The following is a 17,587-nucleotide window of genomic DNA, read 5'->3' as shown; positions in this document are numbered from 1 at the left end:
AAAGATACATAGTACAATAAAATAAATGTGAATTTACAACATGGCTTTAATCACGCCTCGTATTAAGCCTCAACAAGAGTTGAACGTTCACTTTTGATAAGTTGTAAGAACAACTTTAACATTTGGCCAAAAGGTTTCATAGTCAGACCGCCTCCACCCAACTGTCAGTTTGACTCCTGCTGCTACCAAAGAAAGAACAAAACTTTCCCATCCCGCCTTTAAAGTTTTTTTTTTTAATTTTATTCAAAAGTAAACAATTTTTTAAATTAAAATCAACAAAATAAATTCCTGCTTTAAAAATATTAAATTAACTGTATTTTTATTAATTTAATATGTACAAGTGATTTTAATAATCATTTTTTTAAATATTAATTTATCTAAAGTAGCTTTTGCAACCATTATGTCTCATTATTGGGCTACATTATTTGTGATCTCGTCTATCGGACTGCAAGCTTTCGGATTCCCCGATGGAGCTCCAGTAGATGCGTGTGTGAAACCAAAGCCTAACCAACCCTACCACGGGCAAGCAAAACCGCAGCCTCCTGAAACCATCCCTTATCAAGTTATAGCTTCCGATTCCCATTATGGACCCGGCTCGAAAATTACAGGTAAAACATACTCCATATTTTTTGTGTGCAGAATAATTAATATAACTTTAATGGATTTATGTAAAAGATGTTAATAAGAATATCGATTTCATATTATAACCTTGTGTTTTTTTATATTATTTAAACGTACCATATATAAAGTTTGAAAAATATTATTATATTATTTTTAACTAAAATATATATAAATAAATGTTTTATATAAATGTTATAAAAAATATATATATAAATAAATATTTTAACTAAAATATATATAAATAAAATATACATAAAATAACTATAAAAATATTATTTTTAACTTTATTATTATATTATATAGTATTATTTTTACATTTTGACATCTCAACGTAGATGAAGAAGAATATGGAAGTCTGAGTATTTACAGGGCTTATGACCTGTCATAGGCTGGTTAAGTGAATAATTTACACAAGTATAACATCCACCATTCTACCCTACATTAGTTCTGTAAATGCCCAGACTTCTATATTTTTTATCATGTATATCATATCAACATATGTCAAAATATAAAAATTACTACTTACCTGGAAAACATAGATTTATGAACTAGTATTTGGACACACTGTGTGTGTATTATACCAATCTGAAAGTAGAAAAATTAAACGACCAAATCTACTATCTTATATTAATCCCTTATAGCACCGCAGCTCGTAATAATAAAATATTAAAAAATATATATATTTATATTTTTTAAAGCACCAAGCTGTAAAAATATAAAAATATCGGTTGATAAGAAATCATTAAAAAAATGAGTTCAATAAATAACTAATAATATTATCATAATAAACATAGTCTTAGAATGCATTACAATGGAAAAATATGTTAAAAACGTAATGTAGATAAATATAACATTACTTCTGGACATTCATATCAATGAGATTTTTAAATCGGTTATTTATTTGCAATGTTAAAAAGTTGAAGTTACAGAAAAAAAATGTTTGTTGGTTTTTTACCAAATTGAATTTAAAGTTAAAGCTTTAACATACTATATAGTTACGTATTTTCATCACATTATAAAAAAAACTGTGATATAATGAACTTTATCATTTCGTAATACTTTTTGTAGTTCAATTATTCATTATTATCAGGAAAGTTTGAATACATATTCATATTATTAACAATAAACATTTATCGAAATAAAAAGCAAATGTTGTGTAAAGTGAATATTATTTATATTTTAATCTGTGTTAAAATTCCATATAAAGAAATTAAATATCATGTTTTAGTATGACAAAGCAAAGTTTACTTTTAATTCATTAACTTGCCACCCTTCTAAAATTTTTTGTTTTGGAAAATTTATTCAAATTGGTTGTTTATTGAGCGTAGCTTAAAGCTGGTCTAATTGTTTAATGAATTATCAAGCAATGAAAATAAAAACAAGATTTATGACTCTGTGATTTGTATGTATATCAGTGTCAGTATATTTGCAGATATATTTTTCATGACACAATGACACAAAATCTTAAATGGCTAAGTTAATTTTTTCAATTTGTAGGAAATATAAATGCAACGATTTTTTTTTAATATATAAATAAGTACAGAATAAATCGTATGCATTTAAAACAAACGAAAGATTTTTTTCATTTTCTTTCATGTATAATATGTTTATAATTGTATTACTATTTTAACGGTATGGCGCAGGATCTAGGTATATCAGAACATCTGCATTTTACTCTTTTTTCTTTCACAATTTTGAGTATTTAATGGCAATATTCTGAAAAGAAAATAATTGTGCGAAAACAAACAAATTAACATACATTAAAATTAAATGTTAACATTCGTTTGGTTAAAATCCTCATGATGGACTGCATGGTTCTTGACAGTTGCTTTTCCTTAGTATTTTCAATGTTTTCTATTGTATTGTTTTCAATACATTTTAAAATTATATTTTAACAAACACATGCTACACAGGCATTAGGTAATTGAACATCTTAAAATATGCGCTCTCCATTTTCTTTAATTTTCATTTGACCAGACTGAGTCACAACAACGACTGTGAATTGAAAATTGGTCAAATGAAAAAGCAAAAGCTCAGTTTATCGGCTCTCAACTAGTTATGTATAATAATTTATTTATTTTGCTAATATACTCTCCTGAAAGCGATCATTATGTAAATCTATCCTAATATTAGTCTGAATTGAAGATGATAGCTCATATTTAAGTAATCTTATCTGCATAATAAATAGTCACATTGGTTTGAATGTTTTTCAGTGGCGATCCAGGGTTTGGCTACGTTCAAGGGTTTCTTCATCCAGGCACGTGACGTAGCTTCTGGCAACTGGGTAGGGGAGTGGGTTCCTACCCCTAACACGACCATCCACCCCGAGTGCGCGTCCATCACCCACGCGGATCCCAGGGAAAAGCAGATGGCGACCTTCCTGTGGGCTGCTCCCGACAACGTACCCCCGGGAAGAGTGTACTTTACGTAAGTAGGGTTAAGTCAACAAAACTAGTGAAAAGTATAAAATTTATCTAGTGCACGACTATTATAACAGCTTCACATACAATGAAGGGTCGATGGTCCCAAGAGTGAATGCATCGAAACACCAAGTAAAATTTTAACTAAGATGAATAAATATGGATGTAGAGTAGTTTTTATTCATTGTCGGCGTAGGTAAGAGGGCAAATAAAAATGTGAAGGAAAGGCAAAATGAAGTAATGGATAAACTATCAAGAGTTAATGTTTATAACTTATTTTTTGGATTTTTTTTAAATATGTATTTTTTACGGTGCACCGTAAACATAAAAAATATATGGATATACATTCAAACTGGTAAAAATCATTGATTTAATTGCTTATTATTTTGGAAAAATAAAACCATAGAATTATGAATAAGCATTATATTAAGCCCATACATGGTATAAAAGAAATAAATTTTTGAATTAGATTTTTTTTTAAAAAAACAAACCAAAAAAACACAGTTTATATTTTTCATGACAACGATTTAAGGTAGAAAATGTTCAAAAGTAACGATATGTATTTCAAGGATATTATGCCCTGTGTTAAATGTACTTCATGAATTCATTAATGAATAATTATGATATAGCGCTCTGAGGATTACCCACGTAAAGGTACCCAAAACGCAAGCAAAAATTACAATCAACGCATTGCATATAGTCCAGAAGTACTCTGTTAACATCTGAATGACTGTGAAATACTTATAAATTTAAAAGTAACATGAAAGTACATAACATAATATGGGAATCGATTAAAGTAACATAATATTACATAGCATAATATGGGAATCGATAAAAAATCTAGATTTATAATTCTTTCTTTTGTCGCTGTAACAGGTTTACATTACATAATAATAAAATGTGTTACTCAAACGAGAGATAATAATTAATTTAAGACTAATTGATCCAATTCTCAGCGTGACACAAACAACCGCGTTACAAATACCCAACCAGATTTTCAAGTTGGTCAACTGAGTAAGTTAAATCTGTTTACTGCAAAAAGTGAAAGGTCCATTCGCGCAGCTTCCATTGGGTTCAATCACTCGATGTGTAACAAAGTGATGGACCTTGACATATATTTATAACATCGCCATTAAAATTATCATAAGTTATAAACATATCTTTAATACCCATCTTACATTTTTTATTACATTAGGTACACAAACAATAACAAGGAAAAAAATATAACAGAGAATATATTACATAATATGATAGGGAGAGTGTTATATTACAAAAATCGATTTATTGTTTCGGCATTCAATTTGTGGTAAGACATGATCAAATTGTGAAATGTAACTTACCTACCCCTTCCTTATTTAAAGAACAGATAATTATTTATTCTTGGATTTATATTTAGACCTAAAGATGGAAGCGTAGCTTCCGAAACTAGTCGTTATAATAAAATAAATATAATTCAAGTGGTATAAAACAAGTGTGTTTTATACCACAAAAATGGATAGGTTTTACCACAAAGTTACTGTCGAATTAATTACACTTACAAAATCTGTATTATAGCACTCTCCTTATCAATCATAGCTCAATTTGTGTAATACCACTTATAAACTTCTACTTCACGACTACCGGTTTTAGAATAACTATTCCCTTATCAGTTCAAGTATAGACATCTTATAACTGTATTAGCAATAACATATCATTAATGCTCATCTTACATGTTTTATAACATAAGGTAAGTACACAAACAATAACAAAAAAAAACACATTTAACAAAGAGTAAAGTATAAGTTTTTTATTTTATATGTTGCACAATTTGTATTATAACACTCTCCTTGTCATTCATCGCCCGCTTTGTGTAATAGCACAATTTACTTTACGACTACCGCTTTAAGAATGACCATTCTCTTATCAGGTCAACTATTGACCTGATGAGGGAATGGTACGAATTTTTAAGTGGTATTGCACAAATTAAACGATGAGTGATAATAACAGTATTATATTACCACACTACAAAGTTGCTTTTAAAATACAAAAAAATCAGGTTTAAACCCCTGCCCATGAGATGACTACTCTCCTCAAACTAGTAGTGTTAATTTAAAACACAAATATAGTATATTTTCAAAATAAGTTGAAAGAACATAATAATGTACTCCTGCCTACGTATAATATTTTGATTCTCATATTTAATTCCTAAAAAGTTTTTTTCAAACGATTACTTTTTCTTTCACGGATTATTTTTTTTTAATTTTTCATTATTATCTGCTTAGTTATGTATTATTTGTTATTTCCTGGGCCGTTCGTGTTAAAGGGCCTTAATTTATGTCTGACAGATCCACCACTGCAAATGCAGTTTATGACGTTATTAAAATAATTATTTCACCTATTATCGTAATATTTATTTTGCTTGTTACGTGTGCACGATAGTGCATAATGACGAGCTATTCACACGCTAATTTTTACAAGGCACAATGTCACACTAATTATTTATCAAGGCATAAATAATGACATACTATAATGAAAACTATGTAACAAATATATTATTTCTAATAAATAATGCTAGATAATTACAGATTGGTTTTTCATTAATTGATTCAGCAGTAACTTTGTGGTAATATTTATATATTTCTAATTTAATTTTTACTTGGTTAATACCACTATTGAAAAAGCAGTATTGACTGAAATAGTGTTATTTACCAAGTAAAACTTTTATTAAAAATATATTGTTTTTCTTTAGAAATTTGTTATGTCCGTTGTGCCTACCTGCTAATTTATTTATTGATTTCAGTAAAATATACAAATACAATACTTTTATAAGACCATTTTTGATTTTATCAATGTAAATGCGAATAGTTTTAATAACATCTGAAGTTCTCGAAAATAGTATTATTCAAATAGGGTCATATATTAATAAATGCAAATTTTTTATGTATAATTAACCAGCTTAATACAAATGTAAACTATTTCATATGTATATATAAATATATGTATATAATACATGTATTTACCTAATGTAATATTCTGTTAACTTAAATTTGGGTCTGGATAGAAAAAAAAGATAAGTAAGAAAATATCGAAAAAACTTCAATTATATTTGAGTAACGGATATCTTTTTCCCCAAGAAGCCATATTTAATAGTATTAAATCTGAAGGGTTCTTTTTCATTTATGTTTCAAATAATGAATTTTCTTTTATAATAGAATTCGGGGATTTCATTGTCTCCTATTGTACGAAAGGACAATGTATATTCATATACATGCTGGACGTTAGTGAAAAGCGAACGGCTGGATCCGATACTCTGATTGAGTGACCAGATCTCAATTTCGAGTGAATCTCATTCACGAACGTTGATCAGTTTAGAGCTGTTAATTTGATTTGATAAACGAATCTTTTACTGATTGCGAGTATTCTTGCTTAGAAATTTTCACTCAAGAATTACGTGCACTTATAGTATCTTTTAGTTTAAATAGTAAACCCACTCATATTTGGAAATATACAAGCTAGACATTAGTGGTAAGCGAACGGTTGGATACGACACAATTATTGAGTGACAAGATCTAAATTTCGAGTGAATCTCACTCACGAACGCTGATCTGTTCAGACCTACTGATCCTTCATTGACCACTAGTAGATATTTTTGCTTTATTGCTATTTTATTTGCTATTTTTCACTAAAGAATTTCATTAAATTATGGGAATTTTGAATACACATAGATAGCAAACCCACTCACATATAGGAATAAACTTTAAAACTTACAAAGTTGCAGCCTAAGTAGGAACATGATAAGTGGTATTGCATAAGCCGAAGCTTGTTTTCGAAGAGTCACTTGGACGTTAGCCAATCTCAAAACATCATATTTTGATTGGGTCACTGGTTGGTTGATTCAATTGGCCAACTTCTTCATTATCTCACTGATTCATTGACTCACTGATTTTGGATTAATTTTGTCGATCTTTTAATTTTGGTCATTGACTGTCTGTCGTCGATAGAATTTGTGAAACGACATCTCTCCCTCTTTTCCCCTTTGAGTTACTTTTCTTATCCAGGCTAAAAGGATAATACGATACCCAAAAAGATTCATTATGACTAAGGTCATACAGATCTTTTGAATGAGCGGATATTACCATTCGCTAAATTATACGCATGTACCCTTATTCACGTATTATACGTAGTCGTATGTACTCGCTTTTGACCTTCCATCCGGACCTTTTCTTAATCTTCCCAATTATATATTTCTCATCCTTATACTCCTAACTGATTTCTCTACTTATACGTTTGCCGATTTCGAATATTTTCATTGAAACATGCAATATGGCTAGGTTAGGTTGGGTTAGACTGGCATCTTGTTGTATTTAGGTACAAGCTTGACTGTGAAACTAGCGTTGCGAGTTTGATTCCCGCCAGTTGTAAAATGTACAAGTATTTTCAATTTACCTGGGTGAATGCGATTTATTTTTCGTATCTTCTTTTTGGTCCAAGTGGATAGAAGTTTGATTTTAACATGTTAAAATAATGTTCACTTAGTTTTTCCTTTTTAAAATAAGTGAATAACATATTTTTTACCATATATTTTTCATACAACAACACTGAAAAAATCGCTTCTTCTGACGAAACTATAACCGTGGCCATTCAATAATTACAAAGCTAAAATAAATTGAAAATCATGTTTTCAAGCGTTTCTTTAGTTTGTGAATATAATCCAGAATTCGGAACCCACTAATAAATGGAAAAACTGTCTGCTTAATAAAAGCTATCCTCATCCCACCTCAGTTGGCTATTGTGGACTCGCGTATAATGTATTACGAGTTTGATCAATATATCTATAAGTTTCAAAATATTGAGTAAGGTGTTTGTCAACCTTGTGTAGAATTGGTGAATGTTACACGTGTGTAAAATGATCACTTAAGCAAGCCTTTGACGGTCGTTAGCCCTGTAAATGCCTAGACTTTCATATTCTTCTTCATCTATGTTGAGATATCAAAAACATGATGTAAAAAGTCCTGATCGGAGACAATCTAGATTTGTTAACAAGTATTTAGGCACACTCAAAACGTTAAAAAAAAACACAAACCTACAAACTCTTTTGATATTTAATTTTTCATTCAACCCCTTTATATTTTAAGCACAATTTAATTTAAGGGCAGCAATTTGATAATCATTGTAGCATGAAATATTCCGCAGTGAGCGAAAAAAGGTTTTTCCCATTTCCTGAGATCCAAAATGCACATATTTTTTCAATGTTTCCTCGTTCCGTGCTTGTATTTATCTTCATTGCTTTTGTTTGCTCAGTCGCTAGAGATTCCCTTTGAATAATTCAGTATTTCGATATTTTTCTAGGAACACAATTTGTCTCTGCACCTTGCAGATACAATAAAACTTTATTCGATGTGCAAAAGTTTCAAGTTAAGTAAAAAAAGAGGGAATGACTGTTCTTTATTATTAAAAGTACTTATACAATACTTTTTCCATTAAAATATTCTTGGTAAATACCCCCTGTTATTAATATATATGTTTTGACACGTGTTTCGATCCATTCAACATCATTATCAAACACCGCACGTCAAACTTGGTCAAAATTTTCGAGTTATGCTAGGCACAAGACTAAAGTTTAGACTATAGCTTCATATACGGGTTTAATAATGATGCATTGAAACACGTATCGCAGAATATTTAAATAAGTAATCGAATTTACTAAGTAAAATTTGAACAAAAAATAGATATATATATATAACCACAAAGTGACCGACTAATCAAAAATAAAAAAAAATTAAAAAAAAAACAAAAATAAAATCACCTATTCAAAAAAATGGAATAATACTCGTTTACATGAAATTAGAAAAACTATTTCTGAAAATCATAGAAATAATGTCATACTACGATTTTTTTAAATATACGTTATCGTAAAAAAAAAACATGTGACACAGAATAAATAAATTATTTGATTTAATAAAATTATCTTACTTAATAGACCATTTAAATAAAAACATAGATATGAATTTTGTAGTTCAGCATACACAACCAATATTAAACATTTTGCATACTTATTTATCATAATCATTTCATATGTAATTACCTACGTTTACACAAAATCTTTAAAACAGTCTCAAAACAACTTTTTTGTTTATTTTATTTACAGTAAACTTTTGTTGCCTCTCTTTTTGCGTTTATGATATGATTAATCAAAGTTATCTCATACTTTTATAACACTTTCATTGAGAAAATTTTATACCGAACTAAATACCACATTTTACCTTCGGGCCATATTAGTTACGGAAATATTTGAGTGATTGCAAATAAAATTAAGATGTGAGTCCACGCTCCTTGTACCTAAGTAAAAGTATGTTTCTTCGTTATGTTGAATGTAGCATTGGAAATCACCAACATAAATACTGTTCATTTTTTAAGTAGTATTTTAATTAAACTCCATTGATATTCAAATGATATTAAAATTCAATTTCACTTGGTAAAAGTACTTTTTCTTAAAATCTATTCTGACACGTGTTTCTTTGCATTCTGCATCATATTTAAATACCGCATGTGAAGCTAAGCATAAATTTTAGAGTTGTGTCTTTGGGATGTTGAAGAATGTAGAGAAGGTAGGAGCTGCTATTTTTTATCAGTGAGAATATAAATAATAGAGGAGAGGCTTTAGTTATTGTCATATTGGTTATCATAGGTTTAATACTATTTATATTTTTATGCGTTTCTGTTGTTACAAAATGTCGCAATTTATGACTATTCGTATTAATATTTTTTAGGAATTCCACGTTATTGTTATTTTGTTTGTGATTGTTGTCTATTGTTAATTAAAATACGTGCCCGATAGATTTTTAAAAAACAATGGTATTACCAAGTGAAATTTAAAAAAAATTGCATTGAAATTACTTAAAAACGACAGCCGAAACAATTTATTAATGAAGTTATTTTCAATATACTTATCGACATTTCATTTTTTTGTAATAAGTTTGTTTGTTGATATTGACTGTATTTTTTCATAAGAATCGTATTTAACAAGCGACTTTTCAAGCACGATATCTTGTGAATCTTATAAAAAATAATTTTTGAGATATTAAGACAGGTCGTAAATCCTTTTAACATCCCTTTTGAGACATTTTCAATATATTTTGACAACCCTCCCATGTAGAATGATTCCAGCATTGAAGTAAAATTTGTACATACTCAAAATACTATACGTTTAAGTTTAAATCTGGCATCAAGTGCTTGATTTTTTATATTTTCTCATTTGTTTATTTTAAATTTTCTTCTAACCTTATAACTTTCTCATTTATTTCTTTTAAATATGCTTCTCATGCCTTTTTATTATACCTGTTTATTGTTTTTATATTTTGCCATGTATTAGCATTAGTATTACTTATTTAAAAAAAAAACTTTTTTGTTACTTTATTATTTGTGTTTCAGTTTTGTTAACCTTAATCCCATGTCCCAAAATGAGAAATAGAAATTACTCATTGGGAATATTATACGATATATGACTTATGTATGTAATATGTTTTGAAAAACTAAATTAAATAATAAGATATTTTTCATGCCCAGTCATGTCACGTGTTGAAAGACTGCCCTCTTAAATCTTACGCAATCCTTGCTCCACATGCAGTGACGCTTTCACAACGGTAATAGCATAGGTTTCCTTTTTAAGATTTTTACACACTGAGAATTACGCAATATCCACACTTATATAATTCCGAGCAATAAAAACTTCAATCTGATAAATGTATCCTATCCTGTGTTGCGAAAGCATTGTTATAAAAGGTTTTAATTTAATTTACGAGCATATGATGAAAAAACATTGCAATAATAAGTAATGTGTTATGAATAGTTATTTATATAGAGTATTTGCCGCATTCGACATTTCTAGAAATACTTCGAAGTGGTCAAGTCAGGAGTCGGAATAATCGACGGGCATGCATGAGGAGCTGCATGAATGTGGAAAAGGGGAAGATTTTTTTACAAAGACAGAGTGGTGTGGCGGTCTATTCTATCTGAAGCCGCGTAATATTATTTAAACTAATAAATATTAGTTTTACTGAAAAGAACATTTCTCATAGAAAAAAATCATGTGTAGATGAAAACAAAAGAGTTAATAATTGTTTTTTTCTTTTCAGAGGAACAGTCCTGAAGGATTATGGAACATTCTGGTCTAACCTGGTTGCTGGAGTTCCCCATCAAACAAACGCCATCCAATATCTTCAAAAATGATTTTCACATACTTTAAAATCATCATCATACTTTAAAATATATCATTTCCTCCCCTTGTACATATTCATAAAATTCATTTTTACTTGTAAGCTTAATTTTAAGCATAATTTTATCATATTGTACTTTTTATGTTTATCTGATTACATCAACGCATAGAGCATAAATGCCAATATTGTGGTTGCTATTACCACAAACAGTTGGAGCTGCCATTGCGGTATAAAAATGTTTTTCAAAATAGCACATTTTTTACTGGACACACCTGTCATTGGCGACGTTGTGTAAAATTTTTACACAAATATTGAATTACTTAGAGGAGATTCAAGATTTTGAACCAATAACATCTGTATTTATATAAATTATTACAGATTCTTCATATAAATCAGTTTAATATGTTCATTTATCTCTTTTATCTTTACACATTGATATTCTTGTGGTTTTCCAATATTATTTTGTATGATAGGTATACTGAACACATAAAACCTGGCTTTCGTATCTCAGAAAATATCGGGATCAACTCAAGATGATCCCGATATATCGTCAAATCCGTTTTGCTCTATACCCTACCGCTACTGTATTTTTAACAAATCGAAAATAAATACACATGTGCAGACAAATACATATACAACCTAAAGAATACGAACACATATGCAAACAAGTACTTTAAAAGAAAACCACAGCGTCTGGATTTGAAATCACGTTTTAATGTACAGTATAATACACAAGTACCTTCATATATGTATGAATAATTTTAGTATATCTCTTGTTAAACCGGATATAAAATGGCTGGTCTCTATCTTTCATTTCTATCTTCATTTTAACTGCTCTCTTAATATTTCTTAAAGTTTTATCTTTTTTCTTCCCTCTTGAATATATATCGCTACTTTCATCTAAATTATTTAACATTTTAAATAGTATATAATGCAATAAATATTCTAGCTTATCTTTACTGGTAGGACTTCTGAAATGAAGTATTTAAATAGTTTAAAAAAATATAAAATTGCATGATTTTTAACAACTTATTTCTATTATGCACTTTTGTATAATTTTCTCCTCACTATTCATCATATAGATAACTTTTCTTCTTCATGTAACTGCTAGTCATATATTATATTTTATCTAAAACATTTTAAATCATTTTTTCTTTGGTGCTTTGCCAACATTATTTTTTTTTTAAATAAGTCTTCATAATACCATGGATGAAAGAAAAACTCGTATTTTTCTATACACTAAAACTTTTACAATCTCCTCAATCTTTTGCGTGCTAGCTTTAATATTTTCTTCAACACCTCCCACTTTTATTATCTTCGTTTTGCTGCCTTTCAAATATATTTTTTTTTAAATTAACTACCCATCACACCAGGTGACTTCCATGCAGGGGTAGGCAGTAAGAATAGAACGCCACTCAATCAGGCTTTGCAAACAATCTACTTAATTCTTTCTTTATTTTTTTTTCCGCATATTTTTCTGAGAAATAATATTTTTGATGCATTCAGTCTTCTTTCGTCCTTCTTTTGCCAACTCTATGCTTTACTTCTGTCAATCAGTGTTGGGACCAGGACATTTAACACTTTCTCTTTTCTAGAATCTTTAAAACTTTTTGTAATTGCTGTAATAAACTTTACGTTTTTAAATTAAAATTTATTCCTTTATTCAAAGTTTGTTAAAACGAATGAAAATTTAAAATATTTGTTCTTCGTTTTAAAAATATTAAAATTATGAACTCTTTAACATTCAATAACTTAATAATTAATTATTCTTTTCGTTTTCATTTTTCTTATCCATCTTCATTCTCTTTTATGAAAAAAGACCTTCCTAAATTTTTAATATCGTTTCCATCTGTTTAATAACATTTTCTCCCACATCTTACAGCTTTCTCTAAATAACCTAATTTTTCGATCTAATCTGCTTATTGTTGTACCAAAAGTGTTTTAATTTCTCTATTATCTTTGAATCTTTTTCATCACTAGCATGACCTTTTCAAATTCTGATCATATCTGATGTATTTTTCCTCAGCTTTCTCTAAATAACCTAATTTTTCGATCTAATCTGCTTATTGTTGTACCAAAAGTGTTTTAATTTCTCTATTATCTTTGAATCTTTTTCATCACTAGCATGACCTTTTCAAATTCTGATCATATCTGATGTATTTTTCCTCAGCTTTCTCTAAATAACCTAATTTTTCGATCTAATCTGCTTATTGTTGTACCAAAAGTGTTTTAATTTCTCTATTATCTTTGAATCTTTTTCATCACTAGCATGACCTTTTCAAATTCTGATCATATCTGATATATTTTTCCTCAGCTTTCTCTAAATAACCTAATTTTTCGATCTAATCTGTTTATTGTTGTACCAAAAGTGTTTTAATTTCTCTATTATCTTTGAATCTTTTTCATCACTAGCATGACCTTTTCAAATTCTGATCATATCTGATGTATTTTTCCTCTTCTACCAAATATTATGTAGCATTTTATTCTTTTCTGTCTTCTAACTATTCATATTTTTTTTTCTTAATATGTTCATTCATTCCAATTATGAAATTATCATAACTTTCGACTTTATCCGATGTAGTCTTCTTATCTCTTGTACGCCATTTTCATATTCTCCACCCTTTGTTTAACCCTTTTCATTGTAATACATACTCGTTTTGCTTTACTCTTTCCATTTTATTTTATTACCTTTTAAAACTAACAATTTTTCCTTTTCTGAATTCACCTTTTCTTTTTGTACATTCTTTAAAATGTATGCTGTAGTATTGTTCTATAATTATTTCTATAATACTCTTCATTCTTTGCTTGACTATAACATATTCCTTTTTCTTTTTATTGTTACTATTTACATTTAACCTTTCATTTTTCTATAACTGTAACTGTCACTCTCCTATACTATTTTTGATCTTATACTCTTGTAAATCCTTCAATCTTTATAATACAACTTTTCCTATCGTATTCACCACTTCATGTATAACTATGGCATTCACATCTTACTCTTTTTTCGATTTTGCACTCTTGTATATAATTTAATCATTGAACTATAACTATGTCTATTGTATATGTCACTATTTTAGAACCATGACTCTCACGTTTTACAGTATTCTCTATCTTACGCTCTTATATGTAATTCATTTAATCTTTGTACCATATTTATCACTTTTCATGACTAAGACTGTCAAAACTTACACTTATTTCGATCTTACATTCTTGTATATCTTTAACTGTTTCTATCATATTCATGACTCTTTTATAACTATGACTTATACTTCTCATACTATTTCTCATCTTACTCTCTTGTATTTCATTTAATCTTTATACTACAACTTATTTTTTCGTATCTATCACTCTTGGTATATCTATGACTCTCACATCTTCTAATATTTTTGATCTTAAACTTTTGTATATCCATTAATCTTTAAACTGAAACTGATTTTTCGTATCTATCACTCTTTTGACTCTCACACACTATTTTAATCTTACACTCCTGTATATCAATTAATTTTTGAACTATAACTCTTTTTATCGGTCACTCTTGGTATATCTATGCATCTCACCTCTTTCACTATTTTCGATCTTACACTCTTGTGTACTCTTTAATTTTTTAACCACAACTGTTTTTTTCGTATCCATCATTCTATGACTGTCACGTCTTACATTATTTTCAGTTTTATATCATTTTATCTTTGTATTATAATTATTTCTATCGTATCCATCACTCTTTGTATAACTATGAGTGTCACATCTTACACAATTTTCAATTTTACACTCTTGCATATCATTTTATCCTTGTACTATAACTGTTTCTAACGTATCCATCACTCTTTGTATAACTATAACTTTCACAACTTACACTTTTTTCGATCTTGCACTTTTTTTATTTATTTTTCTTTGTACTATAACTGTTTCTGTCATCCATTACTCTTTATTTAACTATGACTGTTACATCTTATACTTCTTTCAATCTTGTCTTCTTGTATATCCTTCAATAATGTACTTTAACTTTTTCTATCGAATCCATAACTCTTTGTTTAATTTCACCTATCTTTTTTTATCATTCTCTCGCTGGTTTTAATCCTGGGATTGGTTTGCAGCAATTTCCTCTGTTCTTCTCTTCCATTCTTCCCTGTCTTGTGCGGCTTTTCTCATCATTATATGTAAATAAATTATTTATTTCACTTCAATGTGACTTTTATATTCCTTTATCTTTGGTTACACTTCATAACCTAACATTTCTTTTCTCCTTCATATTAAATTATTTTACGTATTTTATACTCTTTTCATAACTCTTACTATCATATATCTCACAAATTCCCTTTTTTATGATGGTACTTCTCTTACCTTTTTGATCATAATCTATTTCTTTTTCTTATCTCATATCTTCCACTCTTAATACCACTATTTCTGTCATATCGCATTATCCCTACATGAGTTTCATTCTATTGTATTTTTCTCTTTTAGTCACTCTATTTATTACAACCTTTACTTACTATTTGTATTCTCTTTCTGTATCACATTCAAGTATTTCCTAAGCTCTTCACACTCTTTCCATCACATTTTTCACTCCTTATATGAATCTTTAATTACTTACTCTTTATATAAATATTTATCTACTATAAGGATCAACTCTTGTAATTAATACCTATTGTATTATTTTAACCCTACACAACTATCTTTATTATACTCATATCTCACTCTTATTCATTTAATTCTATCTGTCGTACTCTTCAATCTTCATAACCATTTTTCAACTCATTCCTTTATTACTTTAATAACTCTTTATCTTATTCTAAAACCTTTCTTTTATTTTATCCCACTTGTTCTTTATTGTTATTTATATTATAAACTTTACCCCTTTACATCTTTTATTATTTTATATGACTCTGTCAACTATTATCTTCTTCTTTAGTCTCTTATATTCGAAAGTCTACCAAAGTTTAATTATTTCCTTTTATTATTTATTCTTTGTTATTGTATCATATGTAACATTTAGTCAAAAAAACATTCTTATGAGTAATCTATAAGACTAATTTTTGTGTGACGGTTGCTATTTTAATATTCTTTACTCTTTATACTATAAATCAATAACTTATTTTAGTTTTTTTTCATCTTACTTATTATTTCTTTTAATTGTGTGATTTTTATCATTATCTGTCGCTAAAAATAAATATCTGATAGTAATTTTATGATTTTGTGTCACCCGTACAATAACTTCTCAGGGATTTTATGATTCTTAAAGAAACTATGCTTAATACTATTCATGCATAGAAAAAACACACTCTGATCTATTTATATAGTGATGTAAAACAATTGTTCGAATTTCTGAGATTTTTTCTGAACTTTTGAAAACAATTTTTTTACCTTTTACTGGCAATCGCGAGACTGGTCATGTTTTATTAGTACAATAAGTAACATTTAAAAATACACTGAAATAATATTGTTTTCGAAAAATTTTAAATTTGTAATCATTTGTTTAATTTGTAACAAATAATTACTTTTTTGAAAATAATATTTTTAACATTTGAGAATCACTGATCTCATGTATTATATCATGCCCAGTTTATGAAAAAAAAACTCAGAGAAAATATAAATTGAACAATTACCTGCGTATTTTTAAAAATTAAAAACAAAAAATATACATGTAAAAAAATACATATTATGTTTCAAATACTAAAATGTATCGGCTTATTCTCCAATTTTATGTTAGGTTTTCATCAGAAAAAAAATATTACCTTAATAATACCCTTGATAAAACCATAACAGAAACAACCAATGTTTTCCAAACTTTCATGCTTTTATGTTCTGCTATCTCATTCTTCTTTTTACTAAACATGTACCAGCTTTTCTTTCATCCACGAAACCTATTTTCTTTTCATCTTTTAAACCATTACAACCTTTCATATCATCATAATTATATATTATTTTTTATTAAACTTCCTTCCTTTCAACAATAAGAAAATATTCGCATTTGTAAAATGTTTTTTTTTTTAAAACAACAGTCATGTAATTGGATAAACATAGAATGTGAAATAAATTAGAAATATTGTTTTTTTACCTTTTTGGTTAAATTTCTTACGTATATTTAAGTATATTTTTTTAAAATGAATAATATCTTTACTTAATAAAATGATTGTGAAGAAAAATAAATATTCATTTAAATATGCCTATGCCTCAAATTCAAACCTTTCTCCCATTTTACCACACACGCCATTCTACGGTGAATCGAACCCACGACGGTAATTACCCAGTGGAGCGTTTACCCAACTAAGCGACGCAACGGCGCCTTTCCTTAATTACATAATTAATGTACAGTCTTTTATTGAATAAATAAAAATAATCAAAAAATTGCAC

General features: G+C 28.2%; 1 protein-coding gene across 1 annotated transcript; it reads left to right on the top strand.

Annotated features, from left to right (window-relative positions):
• The first annotated feature begins 400 nt into the window (after nucleotides 1-400).
• LOC148303822 (putative defense protein 3) lies at nucleotides 401-11,694 on the top strand. The gene is made up of 3 exons (XM_088269352.1): nucleotides 401-608; nucleotides 2,835-3,048; nucleotides 11,156-11,694. Exons 1-3 carry the CDS (start codon nucleotides 401-403, stop codon nucleotides 11,247-11,249), a joined length of 516 nt encoding a protein of 171 aa, XP_088125478.1. The 3' UTR covers nucleotides 11,250-11,694.
• Nucleotides 11,695-17,587: the final 5,893 nt, after the last annotated feature.

This window comes from Brachycentrus maculatus, unplaced genomic scaffold (genome assembly GCF_059751285.1).
Source record: "Brachycentrus maculatus isolate JH-2025_06_01 unplaced genomic scaffold, ASM5975128v1 h1tg000345l, whole genome shotgun sequence".
Lineage (NCBI taxonomy): Eukaryota > Metazoa > Arthropoda > Insecta > Trichoptera > Brachycentridae > Brachycentrus > Brachycentrus maculatus.
The sequence above is the reverse complement of the archived record's forward strand: the minus strand, read 5'-3'. Positions and strand labels throughout refer to the sequence as shown.